The sequence below is a fragment of the Actinia tenebrosa genome, unplaced genomic scaffold (assembly GCF_029948245.1).
Source record: "Actinia tenebrosa isolate PJP-AT-01 unplaced genomic scaffold, QUT_ActTen_1.0 PGA_scaffold11__36_contigs__length_13525064, whole genome shotgun sequence".
Lineage (NCBI taxonomy): Eukaryota > Metazoa > Cnidaria > Anthozoa > Actiniaria > Actiniidae > Actinia > Actinia tenebrosa.
Window position 1 is genome coordinate 12,228,719 of NW_028292571.1, and position 27,035 is coordinate 12,255,753.

Here is a 27,035-nt window from a genome sequence, read left to right on the forward strand (position 1 = left end):
ACTGCTACCACGGCGGACACTAACTCCATGGTTTTAACACCTTAGCAGGACTAGTCTACAGACTACTAACCCAAATTTAAAAAGTACTTCTGCGAGACTGCTGCTTGCTGTCATTTACAATCCTTAAATACCTAAAGAAACCGATGAGATCTGCCGCGGTATCAGAAGTGGCGCCACGGATCCAGATCCCCCAACAAAGAGCTTTCAATACGCAGACCTCAAAAGCAGATTCAATTGCCTGTACTTGATATATGCATACTTCGAAGTCGTGGATAACTAAGGAAGAGCAAAACGTGGCGCCAACGAATAAGGTAGGATGACACGAGATCTGCTCCTTTGGTTACCTAGTAGTCAATCAGACGTAAAGCAAACCTGCCTGTGATTTACAGAGGTAAAGAACGCAGCTAATGAGTTGCTAGAATCATTGCCTAGAGAGGAGGGGTGAGATTAGAGAACAATTAAGCAGACGTCCAAAAAGATGGATTTACCAAAGAGAACCAGGAGGCTTTAACAATGCAAAAAATGCCACGTGGCCAACATACGCTGCTTCATTTGGGAAGACGAGCCACGAAAGCGTGGCATGAAGATGGAAAGTATCTAGGAGAAGCTCATTTTAAATGCGGCAAGTATTAATAAGGTATAAAGCCGGAAAGCCTACACCAACTGCATTCCCTGCCCAAATTTTGTTGAGGATTTTCTAGTGGATAAGGTTAGTGATCACTGGCCACACACGGGTAATAAGAGGAGCGGCTCATTGAAATGCAATGAAACTCAAAGTTAAATCCATAACATGAGATCCGGTGTTCTTCACAACCCCTCCGGCGTTACGACTCCCATTTGATACGACAAAGAACAGACGCTCCGACGTCCAAATGCAATACCCAACACAAAGAGCGCTACTTCCGTAACTGGGGTAGCTAAAGTTCTTAGATCGCAGCAGGTTATGGCTGACTCCTTATCCACCGCGTAAGTATAACACCAAACCACTTCCTTCCCATTTCCAGTCATCGGCGCGAACGGAAAGAGGATCTACCATACGAATACATGGACTCCTGGATTCGATTCAAAGAATCCCCTACCATCCCCACAGATCGCTTTCTACAGCACCCTAAACAGGAAAGAATGTCTTATAAAGGATAGGTTACCAGCATGCGTTTAGACGTGTGGGAAATTAGTCTCCTGTGAGAACATGGGGACTCCACGACATTCTACCTAAGGTTTCTGACGTCCGTGCTGCTTGCGAGATGTTTTCCAAAGCCTTCAGAGAGATGGCTATTGATATTACGATGATATCCCGCTACTTTCTCCGGCTCCTGGGCTCAGCTGGGTGGCTTGTTACAGAAGAAGTACAATGCGCAGTTGGATCTCCTAACGGAGTACGACTTATCGGGTGTATTGAAGACGTATTCGTTGGCGCGCGTAATCGCGGACCCGCCGACGTTTACCCTGCCCGCGCAAACCACCCCGTAGTAGAGAGTCACGACCCAGAGAAACCAACCAATACATTTTACTACCTTGATGCGAATAACTTTATGGTTGGGCGCAATTTCACAGTACCTACTTTGAGAGAGCTGTCGATGGGAATCCAGTGAAGAACCGCTAGACTTCTTCACATGCAGGTACATGCAGAAACCGACCGGGTTACGTCTTGAAGCGTCGGAGTAAACCCATAAGCGCCTGCCGACGAACACAAATGAGTTTCCCTTAGCACCAGAAGCGATAGAGATAACCATTTATTAGCTAAGTCCGCTGCAAAAGCAAATGTGCCCTGGTTCACAACCGTACAGGAACCTAACTAGAACCGATGGATAAGAAGAAGTATCCTACCGGGCAACATGCAGTTTACTAGCGGCGACAACCGGAATGCGCGTAGAGAAGATCCACAAGAGTCCTCAAAATTCAATTCCCAGCAGGCCTGGATGCGCGCCCACTTACTTTAACACTCAAAGCGTACCGAGCGAAAAAGACTTCGAGAAAAACACCCTCTTCACGATGAACACAACAGCGTGTTCGAAGACAATGGAGAACATTCCGCAAGCAGCGCGAGCGTAAAAAAAATAGTCAGCACCAACAAGAAGCAGAAGCACGTTCACAGCAGCCGGCTCCTCGTTATATCCTAGAGAATGCTCTGAACTTCTTCGCTGATTTCCCATGAAGGGCACACCTTACATAAACAAGCCCGTTTACACCGGCTTTACGTGTGCTGGAGTCTATCGAAGCTGGCGTATGTAACGAGTTTCTACTTACGATAAGCTTAAGCCAAATACTGGTAGACCGCTGTCGCCTCCTGTACACAACAAACAACTACTCCCTAATTCTAAAATGCAAACGGAAGACTTTATATCAAGACTTACTCTGCCCTCCGTTCCCCGCACATAGACGATTACGAGACAGTACCAGACACAGCGGGTTACCCTCAGGCGCATCTTCCTTATACTCTCGAAGAAGAAATCAGAAAGGAAGTTGAAGAGAAAAGACGAAATGTTTAGTAGAAAAACCCATAGTAGAGAGTACGTGGGTTCTGAAACCAAAGAGCTGGACAGCGTAGCTAAAGTTTAGACGGCCGAGAAGAAGAATCTAAAGGCGTTAAAAAGTACTGTTGTTAAGAAGGACATTACGGCACGGAGTCCCTAACCTCAACGTATTACCGAACACGCAAGGAACAAGCGGCATAAAAGATGGACACCTGCGCAGCTATGGGTCATCAGATACCATAACGTTCACGCAGAGTAGAAGTGTCACTGTCTGCATTTGACGGTAAGCGATTGGCTGATGGTGGTGATGACGGAGGCAGATACGATATCCGCATTCGGACCCAATCACACGATAAGCCTTTCTTCTTTGACGAAAACCCCGCGTGGGTACCATCATGAAGTCATACAATACAATATGGGCTGGGCCTTCTTTAGCTATCGCACTTCGGATTCTGATACGTAAGTTTCCAAAGACCATACCAATAGGATCCGTAGCATCTTGTGGATCCTCCTTCTAATTCGCTCACACCGCACTCATAAGTATATTACGACCGTGATGCCCATCGCCTAATATCTTTTTTCCTGGGGGAAGACTGCCTCGAACTTCTTGACGAAGGACTTATGTTTTCCACGTGTTTGCTCTTTTTTTAGGCATCACTTGGGTTTCATTCCCGTAGCCCACCTCCCTGTATCCCTGGCCTCTGTTGTTCGAAGCTTGCGTACGAACTTGGGGGAGCCTCTGAGTCCATTCCCTTCCCTGTTTGCGTTTGGAGGGATCTTCCCAGCTCTTTCCAATACTGTACGTACCCAAATAGAGATACGCTCTCTGCAAGGTCTATTTGAATCTTTCGACGATGCTCTGAACCCTGTGGTACTCTCTGCTTTAGCTCTTCTAAATCTTATGTGTCGTGTCGTTGCAGGGTCTTGGTACCACGGGCCATAAAACTTACCCGTCCCCGCATCCACTTGCATCGCATCGTTAGGCCATTTCAAGACGCTCGCTTATAAACCCTACCATAGGGCTTCTGCGTACTTCCTCCAGAATCCTTGCTGGTTATAGGTTCGTCGGGTCCCGGGCGTTCCTCCTGTGTATCTGCTTGCGATCATTCGACCTACGGTCAAAGCGTACCTATATGGTCGTCCTTCTCTTTCTTTCTCACCTGCTATCGTGCGGCCAGAAAAGCAAAGTCTCCGCTTGATGAACTTCATTTGGGCATTTACGGTAACAGCTTTGGACCCTGGTAAAAAATGTACTTAGGCACGGGAAGATAAACCAAACCCCTGGCCAGAGGGTTTGTTTTCTTACACCAGGAAACTTTCTTAGCCGTATCTTTTCTTAGCTTCTCTCTCTTCTCTCTGATACCCGGGACTAACCCTCGGGGTTAGACCCCCTGCCTTGGGTACACTCTGCGACCCGTTTGTGCTGTCCGTGATTCTCGTAGCTGACGCTCCTTTGCCAATCAGGCAGCTTTCAGTAGCCCATAGTAAATCCTTTTGAGTTTTGTCCTCTCGCCGGATAACGGGGGCGCCATTGGTATATGAATTCCAAAAGCAAGATTGATCTTACGTGTCCGTTAAATCCACCGTCTGTCCGTCCACTTTAATGGTAATGTTTATGCTTTCTACCAAATGAGATAAGTCATAGCTTAAATAAATGGGAGTGTATTCTACTGGGTCAAATGGATTACCTTTGGGTGAGAAAACTTGGATATAAGAGAGGACTTTTCCCATTTCCCCTTGTTGTAACTATAAACCAAGTCGCAATAGACTTCGTAAGAGGATGCGACTTTCCATTTTACTCATTAGTTGACCATTTGATCGTGGTACTAGTAAGGCCCACGGAGTTTCTAACCAATGGACCTGGGCCCTTTAAATTAGCGCTTCCCACTATTTTGCTTGAATTTCATTTCATGGGTAATCCTGTGGTAAGAGTATATCCATGCTTTGCTAGCTCCTTAGCCCTGTTTATGGGGGTGTCATGGAATCTGGTATTTTTGGTTTGGTGGAAGTCACGAACGACAAAGCCATTAATTAATTATCCCAAGATTGTACAAAACAACTAACCTCCGAACCCCTTTCCGCGGCGGATTGGAAGGATTCAGGATAAGTAGTAAAGTTATGCTTTGTCGCTTTCCAAAAAGACGATCATGATATTAGATACGCCATGGGCCACTCGCCTCCCGCCAAGCCCTGGCACTCCTACAAAGACCAATGCATTGTCCTTTTTGTTTCGTTAGAAGGCTGGTAGTAATTCTTAACTGAGGCGTTTTCATTCTAAAGTCGGGGTTTGTGCTTGCGCATAAATTTGAAGGGCGTAGTCTGTGTTTTCGAAGTTTTCTTGTCTGCCTGCATTTTGTCTGGTATTCTTATCCAACCAATCCCTGTAAGTTTGTCTTTTTTCATTCCAAGCTGCCACGTCCCGCTGATATTTCTCCAGCGCTAAGTCGTGTCTCTTCCTTTCGGCGGCACCGCTTTTGTCGCCTCTGACTAATCTATCCAATATTGACCGCCATAATTAGCTCCAGTGAATGCTAAAGCTGCAATGACTCCACCTGCGACTAAGCCAGCCATTATATATTACGTCGTAGGCAGGTACTTTTTCCTTTCGTAGGTAATCCTTTAGCATGATAGCCCCGCCTACGGCAGCGGTCATCTTAGCAAGTTAGCGAAGCTCTTGCTTGGGTCTTCAGTAAAGTCTTCTTGAGCACTTTCTTACCTACCCAACCAATAACCCGCAACAATAGAAGTAATGATAGCTGCTTCTTCAACAGTTTTCAACAACGCGGGTCGACATTATATTACAAAGCGAGAAGGTTATTCCATTTCAGGGATCTTACTTTTTCTAACCTCCACAGGTGCGTGATATGTTGCGGCCTCCCACTTTACTTTTGGCTTCGTAGCCCGCCATTGTAAGTAGAGGCTGCCTGCTGCTATAGCGACTCCTAACGCGCCAATGACGTACCCAGGATTGATAAAGGATTCCTCTTCTCTTTCCTCCACCTTTCCTCCTTCTTTGCTTTGTTCTTTTATTCATCTCCGCGAGCTTCTTTTCCGGCAGCGACTCTGCCCGGAGATTTAGCCTTGGTAATCTTGGTATCTTCTACGGGAGCCTTTTCTGGTTGTTCTTCGGTGTCACTCATCTTATATTAAGGGACTTGAAGGACTTGACAAGTAACTTGATGACGACTTGACAATGACTTGGCAATGACTTGACAACGACTTGACTAAGTACTTGAGAATGACTTAAGGATGACTTGACTAAGTACTTGAGGTGACTTGACAACGACTTGACTAAGTACTTGAGAATGACTAAGGACGACTTGACTAAGTACTTGAGGTGACTTGACACGACTTGACTAGGTACTTGAGGCGACTTGATCAGGTACCTCAGTAAGTGCTGCCTGGAAGACCTTTTCAACGTCTCTGTTCTTCTTGAAGTCCTTCCAAGAGGCCGTAAGTTCCTTCAAGTCGACGTGCTGAGCTACGTGAAGTGCCGCAGAGGCGACTGCCATTAACGTACCGCCACTTCAAAGACAACCAGCCGCAGGTTATCTTAAGTTCTTGGGCGATGACATAGTCCTCGCTTATGTCCTTCCGCAGTTGCTCCACGTCGTCTATAGGCAGTGCAAGTCCAAGCAATTTAGTTGCAAGTCGGATAGCGGAGTCTGCGACGGCGTCTGTGGTCTTACTTGCAAGGGCAGCCTCGTACCTCTTATGGAACTTCTTAACCTCCTCTTCCGACAACTTGTTAACTTGCTCATGGGTAAGTTCCTTACCTATCATTTCTTTACACTTCCCAGAAGACACAAGGATGTTGAGTTGTTCCTTGAGGTTACTTTCAATCTAACTGCGTGGGGACTTCATCTAAGAGCTGCTCAATCTCCATATACATTAGGAGTTAAAGAATCTGAGATCTTATTGAATACGGAAACCTCAAAGAGAAGATCATCTTGGAATGTTGGTGCGTCTTTAAATGCCGCATGTATTCATGCAACTGTTCCTTGCTTATCTCACCACCGTAGTCGCTTAAGATGGTTTCCAGATCAGACTTACTGGGTGTATAAAATTACTACGAGAGAGCCTATGTTTTCCCTAAAGGGTTTAGAGACACTGGTAAGCTGCTGGGAAAGCAAACCAAACGCTGATATTGTCGTGTCTGCCGCTGAAAGCGAGCTTCACTAATTCGGAGGTGCGCTTTTTTTACGTCGTCCCCACAGGCAATGTCATCCAGTAGAGTAAAGTCTGCGTATCTTTAGGGAATTGCTTGTGCCAGAACTTCAAATGGCTGGATAACTCGTTAGGGTCTAAAATATCTACGAAGAAGTCGTCGTCTTTCACTCCTATGCCCGTCCAGGTGCGGTTATTCACGTAGGTGGGGCATAATAACACGATATAGTCCGAAGCGGTATCTAAAGGGCCCTAATAGCTGCTCCACGATGAACTGGGTCTTTCCGCAGCCGGTGGGTCCTACTATCAGAGCGTATAAGGCATGTGATCTGGGTTCATTATATCCCTCCTCTCGAAGGGAAGTTGTTCCCTGATATATATGGAGCCAGTGGAAGCAGTGCAAAGAATTGTCGCCGACGCAAAGGATAAAAAAGGCACCATAGAAATGCAAAGGGAGGAGATAAACCGGTTAAAAGAGCGCGTGCAGGAATTGTACGATGAAATGTGCGGTCTGAAGCGTGCAGAACGGTTTGGCGCCTTGTTGACGATGGCGACGTGGGCTAAGGAGTCCGTTAAGGACTTCATTCAATATCCCCCCTAGAATGTTAACAATTAGGTTAGATCTTTGTTAAGGAATAACATACCTCGAAATAAAGATGTCTTAGAATGTTAACAATTAGGTTAGATCTTTGTTAAGATGTTATATAGTGGTTATCGTACTGTTATGTATAGATGGACTGCGCGGCGTGTAAAAAGAAGTTTAGCTCCAAGCAAAGACTACAATACCATGTCCGTAATGGTGTTTGCACAAAGAAATTGAGTAAAGTTTGTAAGGATTGTGGTAAGGAATTCAGTACTGTTCAAAAGATGCGACAACATCAGGACAAGCGTATTTGCATACTTTGCAAGGGCTGCAATAAGGAATTCCCTTTGGGAATGCAGCAACACTTAAAGAGAGGAGTTTGTGATCAGACCAGGCAGTGTGGTTTCTGCAATAAGATACTTAGTAGTCGACAACGTCTTCAAACGCACCGGAAAACGCATGAACTAAGTTATAAGTTCCACTTTAGGAGCTACGACCTAGAAGGCGTGGATTGCTACCAATGTGCGGATTTGATGAGTCGCTGCCCGCATAAAGAGGATTACTTAAGGAATCGCATAGATTACCATAAGAAAATAGTCCGTACTTTCCCCTCCTTTGAACGCGCCGAAGGCGTTCCGTGGACTAAAAGGGAGTATTGGAGGCAGGAGTGTGATCGCTGTGGTTGTGTCAGAGAAGAAGAACATATCTTCAACTGCTTAACAATTACTTAACCTAATTGTTAACATTCTAAGACACTCTTTGAAATAGCTTCCGGGTGTCTTAACAAAGATCTAACCTAGATGTCAACGTTATCAGACATCTTTTTTTTGAGGTATGTTATTCCTTAACAAAGATCTAACCTAATTGTTAACATTATTGGGTGTCTTTATTTCGAGGTTCCCAGTGTCTTAACAAAGACTTAACCTAGATGTCAACGTTATCAGACATCTTTTTTTGAGGTATGTTATATGCTAGCCTACGCAGCTGCCTTTCTGGGAGGCATTCTAATTACCCTTTCAATATATGGACTGTATTACTTGCGAACTACCTGCCGACTGCATTACAACTCCCAAAACACGTAAAAAATACACCTGCCTTCATTGCGACAGGGTATTCTCCGAAGGATCCTTTGTGGGGCATTGGTGCTCTGCGGAGCAGCGGACTTTAACAGACGTCCTTACGAATGCAGAGGACTCTCAGGCTCATACTTGACTACGTCAAATACCCACCTGCCATCCTTTTTACCATGACTCATAACATGGGTAACGTCCTGCCCTTCGATGGCGTACCTTATCCTATCGGGCGCCCAAAGGGTGTATGTTCTTTTTTTATTCTTTAAGACCAAGCGCAGGCGGTCCAAGTCTTCGAAGACCACGTAATTCTTTATCTCGTAGATTTCCCCTATTCCTAAATCCTTCCAGTGTGTTTGGATGAACTTTAACTCGTTAAATTTATCCTTGTCCATATATTCTATGAAATATCTTTAAGTGTGTTGCCAAAGTCTCCGAGGTTTTAAAGACCTTACAACACCACCTGCAGGGAATTCGTAGGTGTTCAGCATACGCAGTGATCTCCCTGCAGATTTCGTCGTAGTCGCTGCCTACGAGCACCTTATAGCCGTTTTCTTCATACCTCTGTAAGAGTAGTTGCTGATCTTCAGATAACCTGCCGTTGCCTTTCGGGGTCTTTAGCTCTATGCAGAATCCACAGTAATGTGTATGCGCATTCAAGATCATTAAGTCGGGTTGACCGCGTTGATATCCTTTCTGCCAGCACTTTATACGTTTGCCAACCGAATCCTGCAGTTCACCCAGACCAGGGGCTATGAGCATTTGGGGGTAAAACCTGCGGATGTAGTCCACTACCTTTTTATGCAGGTCAAACTCATTTTCTATTTTGAATACCAACTTGTTTGGACCGTCAAAGCGCCTTTCTATTTCATACTTACCTGTTTTCCTGAGGGTAGGGAGAACTTCCTCTAAAACCCAATCCTGGAATGTCTCTGCCGTTGGCATCTTAGAGCTAAATATCAACTGATACAACCCAGATTCAGTTACGTACAGGGAATTAGGCTGTGAATAAGAGGGGAGGCGATTCACCTCCACTCTAAGTTCGCTAAGCTTTACCTTGTATTTATCGCGAACATGCGCCTTAATTGCATCTTTTGGGCGCTCGTAACCCAGCGCTAGCGCCACTTCCTTTGCTTTGAAGTACAAAGTTTCGCCTTGCACTATGCATTGCAGTTTGGTTTCGTTGTTTTGAAATACGCGAAGCATTGTATATATAGCATATTTTTTATGGCCATCAATAGGCAACACTCTTTAGCTGATTCATTTCTACGCTCAGTTGCGCGTCAGACACCACGAAAACGTAGCAGTTTATTTTGTCGCCGTCGCCCGCACTGGCGTTTTTGGTGCGCTTGATCTCCAATGTTATGCCATCCTGCGTATTTACTAGACGTAAGCCCTGACCGTGCATAGATTCGTCGTTGATGGTGCGCATATCAATCCACAGCGCGTACTTATCATTAAAGAATTCCTCAGGGCTAATTTGGTCGCCAAACTTGCGCTTTGCCTCCCTGTACACGTCTGCGGGCTTTATCCCCTGGGAGTAAACCTTGTTTGGGACTCCGTTGATATTCACGCCGACGTTAGTAATGTTGGGGTTATGAAAGGCTTCGGAGTCGCGCTTACCGGCCTCGTAGGGTTTGGCGAACACCAGCATCAACCCCGTGAGACTTCTTCGGGGGAGGTTAATGCTTTGGTTGATAACCTCATCCGTCTTATCCAAGAAGCTAAATGTCTTATACATCACTACGTGGTCGTAAAGGAATGCCTTTCCGGCGCTATATTCCATGCCAGCGCTACGGGCCAGCTCTTCGCTGTATACCGTTTCGTACTGCAGCTCTAAGTTGGTAATAGAGTATGGGGTTGTTGTGGTAAGTGCAGTGCTTAGCCCACCAATGATGTTATTAGCATCTGCTAAGGTTACTTCAAACTGTAGCTCGGATAACTGTCTTGGGTAATACACACCGTGATTCGTAATCACTTCAAAGTCCAACGGTATGACATACTTACTACCATAGGCGGTCTTTATTCGCTTTGCGTCTGCCACTGCGGTTTCTCCGCTGCCGTCAGTAGGTTGCGTTTTCGTAGGTGTGCGGACCTTACGTAGGATGACACTACCAATTCCTTGTTCTATCCTTTGCGCGCGGTCAAAGGCTGTCAACCATAAGTCTTTGTACGTGGTATACAGATCGTACCTATTTAAGTCCAGCAAGGATTCCCCGGCGAACTTTACGCGCATCTTAGAAACAATGTTGCGACCCACGTTGTTAACGATAATCCTTTCATCTGTGGGGCTTGACTGCACCGCTAGGTCGAACCTTAAAGCCAAGGTGCCAGGAACTAAGACTAGGTTATCCGTTAGGCGGGGCACGCCTACGTACAGCGTTTCTCCAGGTTTAGCGCTGCTGGGGGTAAAGGTGACCCGGTGAAAGGTGCGTTCTGCTTTCAGTCCGCCAACCTGCTTAGGTAATATGTTGGGGTTTAACTTTGAGCTTATCATATATAATGGAAGTAGAAGGAACGGATTTCGATCCCCTTACCGAAGAAGGTCAAGTCGACATTAACGACGAAGAATACGACGCATGGACTAAAGGCGCGGAAACCGACCCCCTAATCTACGACATGGCCCTAGAAAACACGTACGGCAGTAGGTGGAAAAGCTTCAAGACCTCCTTGAATCGCATGTGGCACGAAAAGAACCCGGGTAAGTCCGCCCCCGAGTACATAGAACTTCGAAACATGGGTGAGCAGGGAGCAACCGCGCGGGAAACCGTAGAGTGGGCAACGCAAGAGCTAACGCAGCGCTATTCCCACTTCGAGGCCGACGACGTAAGGCTCACAGAACGCGGAAACAAAGTCCTCATAAGCGTTCAAGACATGAGATATCCCGACAAAAACCGTTGGACCAAACCACAAGTCCTCTTTGACGAAAATGGCTCGGTCAAGGTTAACGTGGCAAGATTAAGAGGCTTTCAACTAGCTACCAGAAGTGCGTTAGAAAGGTTGGGAGCCCTGAATGAAAGGGTCGCACTAGAAAAACACGCCGAGGAACTACAAGAAACGTTGAAGGAAAAGGAAGCAAATTACGAAAAACAAATACGGCAGCTAACCGATGCTCACAAGAAAGAAACCAAGGGCAAGAACGAGGTCATACTGCAATTCAGGCGAGAAGCTGAAACGGCTTTAGACGAAAGAGACCAAGCCCGACACGCCTTCAATCTTGCTCTAAAAGACCTGGATATGAGCAAGGAAGAAGCTAAAAACTTGCATATCACCATAACCGGCTCTTTAGAGGAACGGCGGCAGTTGGTTGCCGAAATTAACACTAAGGAAGAACAAATCCGGCAAAGAGATCAGGCCATCGAAGACCTGGAGGGGCAAATAGAGCGGCAGCAGGAAATAATCAACGACCAGACTCGTCCCGAAGAGGAAAGGGAGGCAGCTCAAAGGGAATCAGAAACCCTTCAGGTACACCTTGCGGAATTACAGGCGCAAAAGGAAAACCTGGAAAAGGAGCTGGGGCTTACCACCAAGGAAAAGGTAAAAAGAGCCCTTTTGAAGTATGGCGTTCCGCTGACGTTTGCGGTCGCTATTTCAAGCGTAGTAGGAGTTATCCTATCCGCGCTTAAGGCTACAGGCGCGGGCGTAAAGAAATTAGGCAATGGGCTGACGGACTTGGGAAAAAAGATGGCAGCCGGCTTGCCTGGGCTGCTGGGTTCGGTTGTTTCCTTGGCACTTAGGGCTGGCGGAGAACTGTTGAAGTTCGTGGGGAATAACATTTGGATCTTGGTTGTCGCTATTGGGGTGGTACTCCTGAAGAAGCTAGGTCGATGAAGGGACCTTGGATTTCCTGTCCTTAGAATTGCTGCGCTCTTTCCGCGTCCTTGATTGAGGATGATGAAAGATAGTATTTGCGCCGCCCTGATAATTTGGGGCTAGCGGCAGCACGCTCATAGTGGAAATGGGTTTATGACTCCAAACCGCATCGATAATATTGCTACCCACGCCAATGCTGTTTATCCTTGCGCTGCCCGGCGTCGACCCATCGTTGCTACCGTCATCAGGAAATATTTGTAACTTAGCATATTTACAATTAATTACCATATGAAACGTGACCGGCGTCAGATCTTCTCCGCTAAATTTGTTTGGCTCCATCGAAAAGTGGGTCGCTCTTCTGCTGTTCGGGGAAGTTCGATAGGGGGGCAAAGGCTCGTCATTCTCATCGACAAGCCTAAACCCCACATTCGCGCTCATTCCCGTGTTAATGCTAATGGTGCAAATGACTAACGCAGGACCTCCAACTTCAACCCACATTCCCATATCAAACCACTCATGCCTTGCGTACTCCTTTACGTCTAAGTAGTGAACGTAATGCGTTTCACTTAAATGCGGATTCATATAATTTAAGAATCACAGATTCTCACAGGCTTAACACTGTAAGAGTGCTGATGGTCGCGTGATTATAAGGTCGATCTCTTTGATCTTCTATGCTATTTATGCACGCCGACGCCGTGTCATCTACGCGTATTTGCAACTTTACCTTCCCATGGCAATCAGCAACCATGTGAAAAGTCCAAACCGAGAGATTTTCGGTGCTGGTGTCGGGCGGCTCTACCGAGAAATGTGTAGGCTCTCTGTTGTTTGTCTTCGCGCGCATGGGCTGTAATACTCCATTGTCGTCGCAGAAACGAACTCCTACGTTTGCATCACTCGCCGTACCAATGCAAATACTGCATATTATCAGCTTCTTTCCTGAGTAGTTCAGATCCACGGACATGCCCGTGACATCAACCCAAGATGCTTGGGTGTATTTTTTCTCGCCTGTGTAAGTCGTATAAACGCAATCTACTCCAGTTACGTAGGGGTTGTTCATCGCCATATATAATAGCTCAGACCAATGCTTGCAGCTGCTAGACCGGCTTTTAATAAGTTATGGTCATATTCCTCAGGTATCGCAGGTAGGACCTTCTTTGATGGTTTCTTAACTGTGGGTAGCTTCGTTTCGTGTGACTTTTTTGGCTTCTCTACGAAGTGAGGAATGTTCCTAAGAGTGTCAGAGTTCACGTCGTTCACCCCAAACTTCATATCCTTAGTAGCTCGCTGCAGTTTGTTGTTGTATCCTACTACAGAACCAGTATTTATAGATAAATTACTAGGCATTAACCAACAACCCGGGGCTACTGCATAGTCCAACCTCGCCTTAGAATTTTGTATGGCTAGTTGGTAACGCTGTACGCCCTTGCTAATGTCGCCCTCCAAGATTGAACTTTCAAATAAGATCAAGGCTTCGGCTCGCGTTTCTTCTGCGGCGCCAGTATTTCCGATTATGCTGGATCGGGTGTTTACCTGAGCTCCAAGGATAGAATACACGTAAGCTTCTATGCTGCGGTTTAAACGGGCAAGGCCGGCTTTGGTTAGTCCTTTACCTTCTGGGGGTATGAAATTAAGATATTGCTTTGTTTGCTCGTCGTTGGTAATTTTGATAATCAGTGGATTAGCCCCTGCATACTTACCGCCCTCGTCTTTGAACAAAGGTCCGTCTCTAACTTCCTTAGTGGTCTTAGCGTTTGGTTCAAAGAAGGTGCTACTGTCGTGAGTTTCTTTGTGATACCCAGTGTTCCATCGTAGATTCAACGCATGAACTTCCTTATCACTTAGCTCGTGTCCACCAATCCCCCAATAAGCCCAAATATGCCCCAGACCATTGTTAGCGCCGGCAGTGCATCGGAAATCCTTCCCTACAACGTCAAACTCCTTACAAAGTCTGTCATAAGCCGGCACGCTGTATTTATTATCTCTTGGATAAAACGTGGCATCTCCCGGCAGCGCAATAACACCCATTTCATGCAGTATTCTTCTAACCGTGAAGTGAAAATGAAACATAAATATTGAATTCTTCATCAAGCTTGCGCTTACACCACAGCCGCTAGTGGCACACCAAACTGCAAAGTTTAGTTGCTGCGGCCAATAACGCATGTTAGGACCACTTAACCATTCATGAGATTCCTTAGCGGTGGTATGAATAATGGGTACGTCTTTGAAGATATCCCGCACCTTTAACGGAAAGGAATGCTTGTTAGAAATCCGCATGTTCAGCGTTAGGTCCAAGCTTGGGTGTTTATCAAATGAAACTGCGGGTATCGGATAAGTACTGGTACCAAGCAATAATTCCTTTGACCAACTGGGTTCAACATGCGTTGGCGCTGGCGTTGGCTTATGCATTGGCGAATGCTTCAGTTGATCGTCTATTTGATTAACCAGCGTAGGCTTCAAATCCTCGTTGCTGTACATCCTAGAGCCGTTATAGTAAATACCATCGGGTCTTCTTTCGAACTTACTGGGGTCTGCATATGGAAACATCTTCCTAAATGCTCTCCAATTCCAGTAATCCCGGTTGTCGTGATGTGGCTGCTCCTCAATATCATTCCCAAAAGCGTCGTACATTAGTATATATAATGGATGTTATACCATCAGCGCCTCCACTTTATCCTGAACTTCCTAAGGAACCTAACGAATTAAACGCTGAAAACTTTCGTCTGAATAAAGCGAACTTAATCCTGGCTTACTTGGAAGGGCAGACAAAACACTATGAAAAAGTTAGAAAAAAGTACGTCAGAGCCCGGAGTACGCTACATAAGATTTCGATAACTTCAGGGTCCATATCTGTTGTGTTAACGGGCTCCGGCGTTGCTACTTCGCTTACTGGACCCGGAATAGTCGTTGGCGTTCCTTTGGCCAGCGTTGGGGCAGCCTGTGGTATTATTTCGGCTGTTGCTACGGGCATTATGAAACAGTTGTCAAGCAAAATATCAAAACACGACACGACAATAGCTCTGTCAAGGGCTAAAGTAAATACGATCACTGACCTTGTCTCAAAGGCTTTGCGTGACAGAAAGATAGACGACGTAGAATTCTCGCTTATCTTAGCCGAAGAGGAAAAGTACGAGAAATTAAAGACGGACATAAGGAATAAAAAAACAGTCGTAAGAGATCTTTCCGAGGAATCTCGCAAAAAGATCTACCAGGAGGCAAAAGAAGAGCTTCAAAGAAAGCTTGCTCAGTAAACATCTGCTTTGAAAAAAGCAAGACAGGATTCTATTTGCATATTGAACGCCGGCTGTCTGGTTCATATGCAAATTAATTTCACAAATCTATTTCACAAATGTGAAACGTTTTCACAAATGTGAAAGAAAATTGTGAAGGTTTTGATTGGCTGAAAACATATGACGTAATCGTTCACTATCTTCTTGGAATCCATCCTAACAGGGGGTGGTTGGGGTCTATCTTGTAAAATATTTCGTAAATTACGTCAGGGTAATAAGGAATATCCTTATCCAGCCGACAAAACATCCACTCGGCTTTTGTCATATCAGAAACCTCGGGAATAGACTTACCGGTAATTTCAGACAAAAGATAGGGAATAGCTTTGTAATATTTCCCTAGTTTTAATTTTTTCAATGTCTTCCGTAGACTTTGTGGGGTTGGCTCTTCTAAATGGTCTATGATTTTCTTCTTTACTTCGTTGTCTAAATATACCGGTCGATAACCTTGGATATGACTCATCCAGTCCCTAAAGTATTTTATTCTTTTGTATGGCGTCTTCTTACGACCTCCGTTGGAATAATATTGTTCCCTGGTAGCACAAGGCACGGCATTACGAATATTTTTACCGCACTCGTAACACTGTGCTGACGTGTCGTCTTCTATTTGCATTTTCTTACCACAACAAATATACTTATTTGGTTTAGTAGGTACAAACTTGGGTTTCAAGCACTTTACACAGAAATCATAAACAAACTCTTTACAATCTTCGCACTCCATATATAGACTAACATATTTGCGCTGTTGCCCCCAACCACACTTGGAGTGGGTTGTTTCCGTAGGTGGATTTTTGACACGGGTCTTGCCCGTGTTGAGATTGCGCTGGAACCCCCATTCCCTATACTACTTTGTGATATAATGAAACTTGTGTTTAATTTGTATTCAATTTGAGCTCTTTCCAAAAGAACGTCACTTAACAAACTCCAATTCGAGTAGAATTTTCAAAGTTCTCAAATTAAACTTCAGAAATCTAGAACTAGAAGGCGTTCCAAGAGAGATCTCAAAGTTGTCACAATATGTTCAATCTCGAAAGAAACTAGCTTGATAAAAAATAATAAAGAAAAAAGAAAAAAAAAAACATTAAAAAAAATTGGTAAATCATTTATTAGTTTTGGCATTACCAGCACGTTTTTTTCCTGAGGTGAAAACATTAATTAACTTAGATTTAATAAAAGTATCATTTATAATTAATTTCGAGAATGACACCAAATCCGCGACTAACCAAGCATTGGAATTTTTCATGGCTTTATAAACAACTGATTTAAACTAACTTTTTCTTTTCTGATGTTGAATTTGATAAATAATATAATGTTTAACCTTGAATCCTTAAGGGGGACTTTAAATCTTTCACTTTTTTCCTAAACAAACTCAAGTAAGGGAACTTTTTTTGAAAGTTTTTTGTCAATAATTTTAATAATCAATTAGATAATGTTTGGGAGAAAAAAACTGGTGCAATAGATCATTTGATTAATTAGAAAACTACATACATCTCATGCGATTGCCAGGTAACTTCATATTTATCTTCTGATTGGCTGAATTATTTCTAATACTTTAGTGTCCCATCATTAGATGACGATTACGTCAATTGATTGCCAGGTAACTTTATATTTCTCTTCTGATTGGCTAAATAACTTCTATACCGTGTCTCGTCATTAGATATTTTCATTTTGAGCTTCGAATCTTCTGCTGAATCGTAGCATTTTCAACTCTCGGTAAGTTTGGATATAAATTATTGTAACTACTATACATAAACTAAATAGATACCAATCCCTAATATTAACAAAACTCTTCAGAAAACTAATTCATGAGCCTTTACTTAAATAATTTTGATAATTAGGGAGGTTTTCATATGAGTGTGAAACATACGGTACTGCCTTATCGCACGTACACACTGCGACATCTCATTACATGGAAATGGCTTTCCATATAAGAATGGTTATCGTATGAGTGTGAAACATACGGTACTGACTTATAGCACGTACACGATGCGACATGTCATTACATGGAAATGGCTTTCTACATAAGAATGGTTATCGTGTATATGAGTGTGAAACATACGGTACTGACTTATCGCACGTACACGGTGCGACATGCCATTACATGGAAATGGCTGTCTACATAAGAATGGTTATCGTGTATATGAGTGTGAAACATACGGTACTGCCTTATCGCACGTACACGGTGCGACATGCAATTACATGGAAATGGCTTTCCATGTAAGAATGGTTATCGTGTATATGAGTGTGAAACATACGGTACTGACTTATCGCACGTACACGGTGCGACATGCAATTACATGGAAATGGCTGTCTACATAAGAATGGTTATCGTGTATATGAGTGTGAAACATACGGTACTGACTTATCGCACGTACACGGTGCGACATGCCATTACATGGAAATGGCTTTCCATGTAAGAATGGTTGTCGTATGAGTGTGAAACATACGGTACTGACTTATAGCACGTACACGTTGCGACATGCCGTAACATGGAAATGGCTTTCCATATAAGAATGGTTATCGTATGGCGGTGAAGCATGGTGCAAGGCATCTCTATTTGAGATGAAAACGAGTCGTTAAGCCCCGTTTACGCGATTTTTGCGGCGATTTTTGCTGCGATTTTTGTGGCAATTTTCGGAAATATGAAATCTTTTGTCTCATCCTTCAAAAGAGACATTTAACTAGGAAAATATTGGTATCCTGAAAAAAACTCTACAAGTAAATTCCTTACCATTATTTATTATGGAAAAAATCGGAAAAAAAAATCGCAGCAAAAATCGTTAGTGTAAACGGGGCTTTAGCCAACAGATACCTCGCGTACTGCTTCCTAAGAGTGTTGTCGGTTAACTACCCTTTGGAACGGGAGTCAATAGAGCAGTTTTCGTAGTCGGTTGCATAAGACGCTTGCCTTGCCGTAACCTTGACGTTTTTATTTTAGAATTTTGATTGAGGATTTTTTTTCTCGCGCATTGTGATTGGTCTGACAGTGCCGTGACCTTGGCGTAACTGTAGCCGCGCCGTGTTTATGCCGCGTTTCAGGAATTTGATCGGACAGAGAGTAAATTCTCGTATAATTTTGATTGGGCTGACGTATACCTCACCATGTCACGACCGCGATCGTGCCGTGAGCTTTCCATAGTCACACCAAATGAGCTTGAAGATGAGTCGACAGTCCACAGATCTCTGCCGTAGAGTAACCTTACATTGTTGTCGGCAACGTGTATGGTAGTCTTACAATTGTCATAATTCATAAAATTTACAAAACTGAGAAACGTTTTATTTATTTATTTATTTATTTATTTATTTATTTATTTATTTATTTATTTTTGGTTGTTTTAGGCTCATCATGAGGGGTGTTTCATACACAGCCGTTTTCCTTTGCCTTTTGATAGCGTCGAACGAGTTTGGACCTGCGCGCTTCATGCGTATAGAGTCACCAGTGCCTCGACTGTCAAAGAAGTCGAATAAAAGTTACTTTAAAGGAGGTAAGAATTGGTTAAGTTACTGCTTGCCTGCTTGCCTGCTTGCCTGCTTGCCTGCTTGCCTGCTTGCCTGCCTGCCTGCTTGCTTGCTTATAGTAATTTTATACATCCGTTCATTTATTTCAGAGGACAAACACACCAACCATAATGAGTACCGCCGATCTGTCATCGAAAAGCGCTCATGTAAGATATTATGAATTATTGTTCCTTTTTCTTTCATTCTCTTATGTTGCCCTCGCCATTTGCACTTTAATTGTTTAAAGGCTTAAGGTTTACCCTCAGAACTAATAAACGGAGCAAGATGCGAAAGAAAAGTATAGAAACGGAAATTCTACGACTGACATGATGACATTCAAGACATTATTTGAGCTAATCAGACAGAACACTATTCAGCTATTCAGTTGTAACAGCTCCAAAATGGTTCTACGGGTTTCTTTCCAAGGGCGGATCCAGGGGGGCAAAGGTGGGCTGAACCCCCCCACCTTTCAGCAGAAACACAAAACAAAACAAAACAGAAGAATTAGAAGCCTTTTTCAACTGTTTTCTGTTGTGTTGACAGAAGAAACTCTATTAGCCCCCCTCCCTAAACTCAATTCGCGCCCCCCCCCCTCCCCCCCTTAAAATTTTGGCTGGATCCGCCCTTACTTTCACAGGGTTTAATCTGTGAGTTAGCGGCGCCCTTACTCAGATCATCCCGAGTATATTATTTCATCTTAAATCTGTTGTATCAAATCCACCAACAAAACTAACATTTAACGAAAATCTGTTTTAGTGCGTACTACAATTTTCAAAGTGGTCAAATTCGGATCCGACTTTGTTAACAAAGTCACGACATTAGCGAGTATGATTTCAACAGTTTATCTACTCATCGAGCAATGCTGTGGCGGGAAATGGAAAGATGTGTGCGTTTGGAATAAGGAGGTTGACAACATTCAACAGGAGTTGGATGCTAAACAAAAGAAAATTGACGAAATGCAACTCGAAAGTATGTACCCTTTGATGTATTTGTAACATGTTTGTTCAACCTTCTTCCGAAGTAGTTAGCTGAAAATTAAAAGAGAAGAATCAATTGAAAAATCCAATAGTGAATTGAATACTGCATCTCACCACTGTAAAGAATATAATCAACTTTTAAATACATCTCTAACTAGGCAGGCCTCTATACTGCATACGCGACTGCGTCTTCGACAGTCTGCTTTAAATTCATACCTGCTATATCGCTATAACACAATTTACAATTTATATTATTGTTTATAACTTGTAATTATTGCAACTTTGTTTAACTTGACCTGTATTCTAATTAATTTGCTAGCATAGTTTTCTTTCTTTCTTTTTTTTTTTTTTTTTTTTTTCTTTGTTAGTTTTTCTTCTTTTTGTGTGTGTGTGTTTGTACTCCACGTCCAAATGTTAAATCTTTTATTAAGTGAACTCCCTTGATGAGCTCGAATGAGAGCTCTTAGAGTAAACTTAAAGAATTTATATGTTTAAATTTAAAAAAAAAAGATACTGCAGTCTTAGGGGTCGCTCTTGATATCCTTTGTAACTTGACACGTAATATATAACTGACCGCATGAGATTAAAGTGATTTATATAAATTTTGGTTATTGAACTTGCAATAAGAAGTGTCACTTTATTATGAATTTAAAATTATATTTATGTTACTATTAATAATGACAGAAATAAGAATAATTTTTCTTTATTTTACTACACCAGTTACAAATCTCCAAGATTCTTTAATAGCTGCGTCGAATGACTTCAACGATATTGTGATGAAGATGAATGCAATTGGAAAAACGTCAGGAAATCTTCTGAAACAATTGGATCCAAAAATGGAAATAGCTTTGAACAAAACCTCTAACGAAATGGAGGTAAAGACACTACCACTACCACTACCACTACCACTACCACTACCACTACCACTACCACTACCACTACCACTACCACTACCACTACCACTACCACTACCACTACCACTACCACTACCACTACCACTACCACTACCACTACCACTACCACTACCACTACCACTACCACTACCACTACCACTACCACTACCACTACTTTCATTCGCTTATAGCAAGGTCTTTGAACTTTCTGAACACAAACGTTTGTCTTTGCTAACTTCAAAACCTTTGTAGCCTGTTAAAAACGACCGGTTTTGGTTGCAAACAGCATGGTTCTTGAACCTGTTAAATAACAGGTACTGATAAAATTGACCAGTGATCGGTGATAGCTGAAAAAAAAAAAAAGTTACATTCCAGGCGCTGCTTAAAGAAAAACAACAACTGGGAGAAAAAGTAAAATACATCGAAATAGAAACAAAGTTCTTTGGAGTGATGGACGGTATTCTTGGGGTAGCTGTGCCTACGTTTACAACCATTATACCAAGTGTACCCAAACTTATCAAATGGGCAAAGGCATGTATGGGGCGTTACAAGGTTTACGAGGTATGTTTGTTGGGCAGTAAGAGACGGTTTTTTTTTTTTCGTTCTTTCGTTCTTTCGTTCTTTCGTTCTTTCGTTCTTTCGTTCTTTCGTTCTTTCGTTCTTTCGTTCTTTCGTTCTTTCGTTCTTTCGTTCTTTCGTTCTTTCGTTCTTTCGTTCTTTCGTTCTTTCGTTCTTTCGTTCTTTCGTTCTTTCGTTCTTTCGTTCTTTCGTTCTTTCGTTCTTTCGTTCTTTCGTTCTTTCGTTCTTTCGTTCTTTCGTCATATATTTATGCAACTTATTTGTTTGCTCATAGCTTGACCATTCGGTTGACGCCAAAGCCATCGAGCCACCAGACATCAACGATGCAAAATATCATTCCAGTAAGAGCTGGTTTGGTAAACAAGTCGGTAAAATTGAATTCGAGGTTGATAACGCTAAGCACCAGCTGAAAACGAAGTACAAAAGGGCTTACGATGTGTTCCAGCAAGTGAAGACATACTTTAGTATAGTAACTGGTTATGCTGGAGCAGGTAAATCACACAGGGTTTTAGTCGAATTCAAGTTTTTATAATACGAGACCCTGGTGGTTGGGAAAGTTTACTAGTATCTAAGTCTCTAAGAATCTAACGAAAAAAGTGGTAATAAAAACTGCAAAATTTCGAACAACAGTGTCGAAAGCCGTTTAGGCAGAGCGTTTATGTCATACCGATCAAAGTCATCGAATAACTGAATTTGGAACTCCAAACTCCAATCTCAATTACTATCCAGATTTTGGCATACGTAATTAAGTTGTCGCGACTTTAGCCTCCATAAACATGCACATTCGCACGGACATTTTATAGCCTTCTTTAAAATCGAAATGCTTCATTAAGACGCAAATACAGGCTAATCTTTGCTCAGAATTTCTCTCAGATTTTCTCTGAGAATTTCTCTCAGAATTACTTGATTCTTCATAGTTCCCTTGGGAAAATACAGAGTTATTTCATGAGCGGTTTATCACAGGTAACCCGCTTATAATACACTTAGTAAAATTACTCGAGATTCTGATTGAACAATAGGATTCCGATTAAATGTTTAATTGTACTCTGTAGAGTCCCAATTAAGTTACTTAATTTAGTCCCAATTAAGTTACTTAATTTAGTTGAGTGTATATAAACAAAAATGTCGCGCGATCTTCTCGTACAATTCGAAATTCATAATGCTCGTGATATTTTGAAAGTTCTCAAATTAGACTCGCCTAAAGGCTCGGTTTAATTTGAAAAACTTTCAAAAGCTCACTCGTACTTATCAATTGTACTTCAGGCCGTGAGATTTCCTATAAAAATAGAGTTTGTATCCAGCTCATATAGAAGCTTTTCAACATCACTTGAATGCAGCCATAACTTGGTTGAAATTATCTACTTCGGGTTATAAAAATGAAACAAATATTTATCCTTTTCGTGCAGCATATACGATTTACCGTGTGGTCGACAAGTTTAAGCAATGCGACACGGCGTATGAAGAAGCCGAGAAGGCTGTCAAGGAAATGAGGAAAGCCAAAGAGAAGATGGACGAGATATACGACGCTACGGTTGCAGCAAGACAACAGATGTATGATGTAAGTAAATCAATTTCTGATGAACAGAGGACTGGTGACAAGGTTCGACATTTGATCAAATATTTAGCCAGCAATTATTGGGTCAAATATTAGGAGCATTTGTCGTCGTTTGGCTTAAATGATGATTCAGTTATTGCTTAATAAATTCGTCAAGGTGATTCGCGGATTTTAGCGGTTTTAATGCGCGCGCACATCGCGGGCTCAATAGCGTTCTTTTTCTATACCAGAGACCTTTTTGAGATAGCGAACATGGTGCATTGTGGTCTAGCTTCGGTGCAAACATCATGTCTTATATGTTGTTGTTTGTACCCAAGCTAGAACACAATGCATCCTGTTTATGGAACTCAGAAAAGGCCTAGGCAGCCAACTTCAAGAATTTTGAGTCATGTGACTGCACTCCAAAAATAGATTGCTGTTTTTTAACGTAAACCAAGCAATGCACGCTTGCAATTGTCTTGAATGCGAGGCCAACATGGAAATACATTGAAGGGAAATGCCACAAATTCCATCGAGAAAAGTGTGATTTCTTGTGTATTTCCATGTTAGCCACACGATACTTTTAAGAAGGGTTCATTAAATGAAATAAATTTGGCCGCCATACACACCTCTCCTCTGCCATACTGGTATTTTTAAAACCATTGCCGTTGATGCAACTAACTAAGTACACCGATTATTTTTCTTCTTCGAGGCACGTGACTTTTTGAAGAGCAACCTGACCGAAGGAGTCTTCGTAGACGACCTCACGGAGCTGAAGGACAATCTTGATCTTATCAAAGGTGATGGTATTGATCAACAATTCCTAGACGTGCTGGCCGCCATTCACAGATACGTCACGGAGGCTCCCAAATCCAAAGATTCTACTTTTTACAAAACAGAGCGGCTCCTGCGAATGTTGTATGAAAACCTTTATCAGCTTCCAAAGTACTATAACTGCTATACTGATAAGGTAGCAGTAGTAAGGTAAATGTTGTCGATATTTAGAACATTTATTTTTTATTCATCTCAGTAATCCGATTATGAGCATGAATGTTTCACATATTCTCTGCGGTTGTTGTGTGGTGGCTGTATGGGGTTCGCGTGCATTCGTGGTGCCCCAAGTGCTCTATCCAAAGCCATTTGAATATTACTAAACTATGTATGTAAGTCATGGGTCCGTGGTGATCGGATTAAGAGAGCATGAGAATGTCTCATGGCTCTCTCCCATTGGAAAGAGGCCTCTATATCAACCACCCCAAAGATAGAAAGTGACAATTCGCGGCAAACGCGAAACCAGACCAGCAAGCGATATGTAACCTACATCTCGTTAACGACTCTCCGTACCTCCCCTGGCTTCAGCGGAGGGTTGATTCACCAAAAACAATGACGGCAGGAATAATATTAGTGCTATTAAGTTATCAAGGAGTAGCATCAAACCATTGGACTTTCTTTTCTTTTTTCTTTTTCTTTTTTTTTTTTTTTTTTTTTTTGCGGACTTTTAAAGCAAGTGACATACCCCATCCATATAGCTTAATTTTCAGTAATAATTCAAATTATTCTTCCTCTTGTCTAGCACTGTTTTACGAAGATGTAAAGAAGGGGACCAAAGTTTGACAAATCTGAATGAACAAGAGAAAGATGCTAAGGATACGAATTGGGAGTCCTGCCAAAACATGATAGGAATGGAACCAATTTCAGATGACGCGCTGGAGAAACTAATAGAAAAGAAAGCAACCGAAGAGAATTTCAATAAGGTTTGCGAGCTGAACAGCGAAGATAGAAAGAATACAGTGTGCATTAAAAAGTGCAACGGAGGTAAACAGGCCAAGAATACTGCTATAGCACAAACCTTGGACGTCTCCGTGAAAGTGGTAATTATATGTAATATAAAAACAAATGCGAGGGCTTCAGCGGGATTCTAAATAACAAAAGCTAATGAGAAATGAGGTGTTTGGAACCCCGATGATACACAAATCAACGAGTTTTTATGATTTTTTTATGATTTTTTTTTGGTTTGGTTTGGTTTGGTTTGGTTTGGTTTGGTTTGGTTTGGTTTGGTTTGGTTTGGTTTGGTTGGTTTGGTTTGGTTTGGTTGGTTTGGTTTGGTTTGGTTTGGTTGGTTGGTTTGGTTTGGTTTGGTTTGGTTTGGTTTGGTTTGGTTTGGTTTGGTTTGGTTTGGTTTGGTTTGGTTTGGTTTGGTTTGGTTTGGTTTGGTTTGGTTTGGTTTGGTTTGGTTTGGTTTGGTTGGTTTGGTTTGGTTTGGTTGGTTTGGTTTGGTTTGGTTTGGTTTGGTTTGGTTTGGTTTGGTTTGGTTTGGTTTTTTTCTCTCTTACTGGAAAAATACTATTTCAGTTTTTTTTTTGTTTTTTTTTCATGTTAACGGTTTACCAATTTAGAAAAAAAGTACAAATAATAAAAGTATAAAAGAAATGATAGAAATGACTTTCAATAAAATATATTAAAAAAAAAAAAAAACGTTTTGTTATAGGCTGCATGTTCTTTACCAAGCTGAAAGCGTATTGTATTTAAGTTAAAAACTCGTGGTTCGTGTTTGATCAAACACTTGCACTCGTTTTTTTTCTAATACGTAAATAATGTCTGCATAGTGATAACTTACAACGGATAAATGAGCAGACAAGTTTAGTAAATAATCACATTTTGTTATCTTTCATTGTTTCAACAGGTTGACATTCTTCTCAAAAAGTGTGAAGTCTGCCAGGCTGTTATAGATGGTGTTTGTTTCATGAGGAATAGAGGGATTAAAGATAAAGACATCCATGAAGAACTCTACCCACAATATACATTGAAGGAGATTAAAAGCATCAAATGCTCCTAATCTAAAGGTATTACTTGAGGGTAGGGTGTGTCAGGGGGTTGGGTGGGGGGTAAATTTCTTGAAAACCATTTCAATCCCCCACCCCCCACCCCTACCCCCTCCCACTTTTCTCAAAATGGAGCATTCACTTATTTACTTTTTTTTCTTCTTCTTACAGTTGAGTGGTGATGCCGGAGAGATGATGCTGAAATATAGGTTCCTGGATCTATAAACCGTCGAATGGTTCCATCCATATATATATCATAATTATTTCAATGAATTGCATGCGTATTTCAAATAAATAAAAGTCTTCACTCATCTTTACTGACCTGTTCATTTTGATAATAGACTGGGGTTTTAAATTAAGTCACAGCGACTATGTTGGTGTACCAAAACAATACATTTTCTATCCTCGGGGAATTGAATCAGACAATCAGATCAGACAATGTTGGCAATACCTTGTTTGGTATCCAAAGATAAAATGAAGAAGTAAAAAACAGAAAAAGATAGAAGCTTGAAGACGTTCAAGGTAAATTTTAAACATTTTTTCGTAAGTCAATACATTTTCTGAAAGACCAAAACTCTTGATGATCTGTACACGCAAAAATAACTTGGAATAAACTGATAATCAGTATTGTACAGATAAAAGCAGGTATAGTATAAATTCAATTAAGAAACCTTTCAATTTGGGACAGTTTTTTGATTGGTTACCCCCCAAAGACGCAAGGCATTATGGGAATGTGAAAGTATAGAATACATTACAAACGGAATTTTTGTGCTTTATATTTTCTGTTGAAGGTCATGCTTCATACTCCAAGACTGGAAGCAGACATAAGTTTGTGGTTTGGAGATTACTTTTTTTCAGGCCGACGTTTTTTTATTAGGTGTTTATTGCAACAACAACCAACAACTTTCAAATCAAAACCGTCAAACTGTATAGAAGCCTGAAACATCCCATGGGCTGATCTGTAAGTCGAAGAATAGCTATTAAACTTGCAAATCGAACCCTGAAACAACATTTTTAGATGCACCGATTTACTATCTGGTGATTATGGATGACTCCAATGTAGACCAAACAATCCCTACAGGTTGATAAATAAATAATTGTCTATTCGCCTTAGAACGGTTTTACATAACTACTGCGAGAACCTCTTCCTTTGTGAGTACCAAGATAATGGCATTAATGAGTAAAACAAAATAAACTACGAAAGAATATATGGAATTAGTGCAAGACTTCATAAGGCGAAATGGGAATTCGAAGAGACAAACAAATATTAATAATAATATAAATTTATACATCAATCAATTAATTATTTTCAAATTAAAAAAAAAAGATTGAATAAATGGA

At 42.0% G+C, this 27,035-nt stretch overlaps 1 protein-coding gene across 1 annotated transcript; it reads left to right on the top strand.

The window, feature by feature from the left end:
- Window positions 1-17,063: 17,063 nt before the first annotated feature.
- LOC116302910 (uncharacterized) lies at window positions 17,064-26,007 on the top strand. The gene is made up of 12 exons (XM_089027111.1): window positions 17,064-17,104; window positions 18,731-18,876; window positions 19,000-19,056; window positions 19,646-19,858; window positions 20,587-20,741; window positions 21,135-21,320; window positions 21,613-21,829; window positions 22,745-22,896; window positions 23,585-23,856; window positions 24,446-24,743; window positions 25,556-25,715; window positions 25,866-26,007. The coding sequence occupies exons 2-11, from the start codon at window positions 18,738-18,740 to the stop codon at window positions 25,706-25,708; spliced, it is 1,842 nt and encodes a 613-aa protein (XP_088883237.1). The 5' UTR covers window positions 17,064-17,104; window positions 18,731-18,737; the 3' UTR covers window positions 25,709-25,715; window positions 25,866-26,007.
- The last annotated feature ends 1,028 nt before the right edge of the window (window positions 26,008-27,035 follow it).

Excerpts from the sequence above, each read along its gene's own strand:
- LOC116302910 (XM_089027111.1), top strand. The coding sequence starts at position 18,738 with ATGAGGGGTGTTTCATACACAGCCGTTTTCCTTTGCCTTTTGATAGCG. Across the intron at positions 20,742-21,134 it reads AAACCTCTAACGAAATGGAG|GCGCTGCTTAAAGAAAAACA; the intron begins GTAAAGACACTA and ends GTTACATTCCAG. Across the intron at positions 21,830-22,744 it reads AACTGGTTATGCTGGAGCAG|CATATACGATTTACCGTGTG; the intron begins GTAAATCACACA and ends CTTTTCGTGCAG.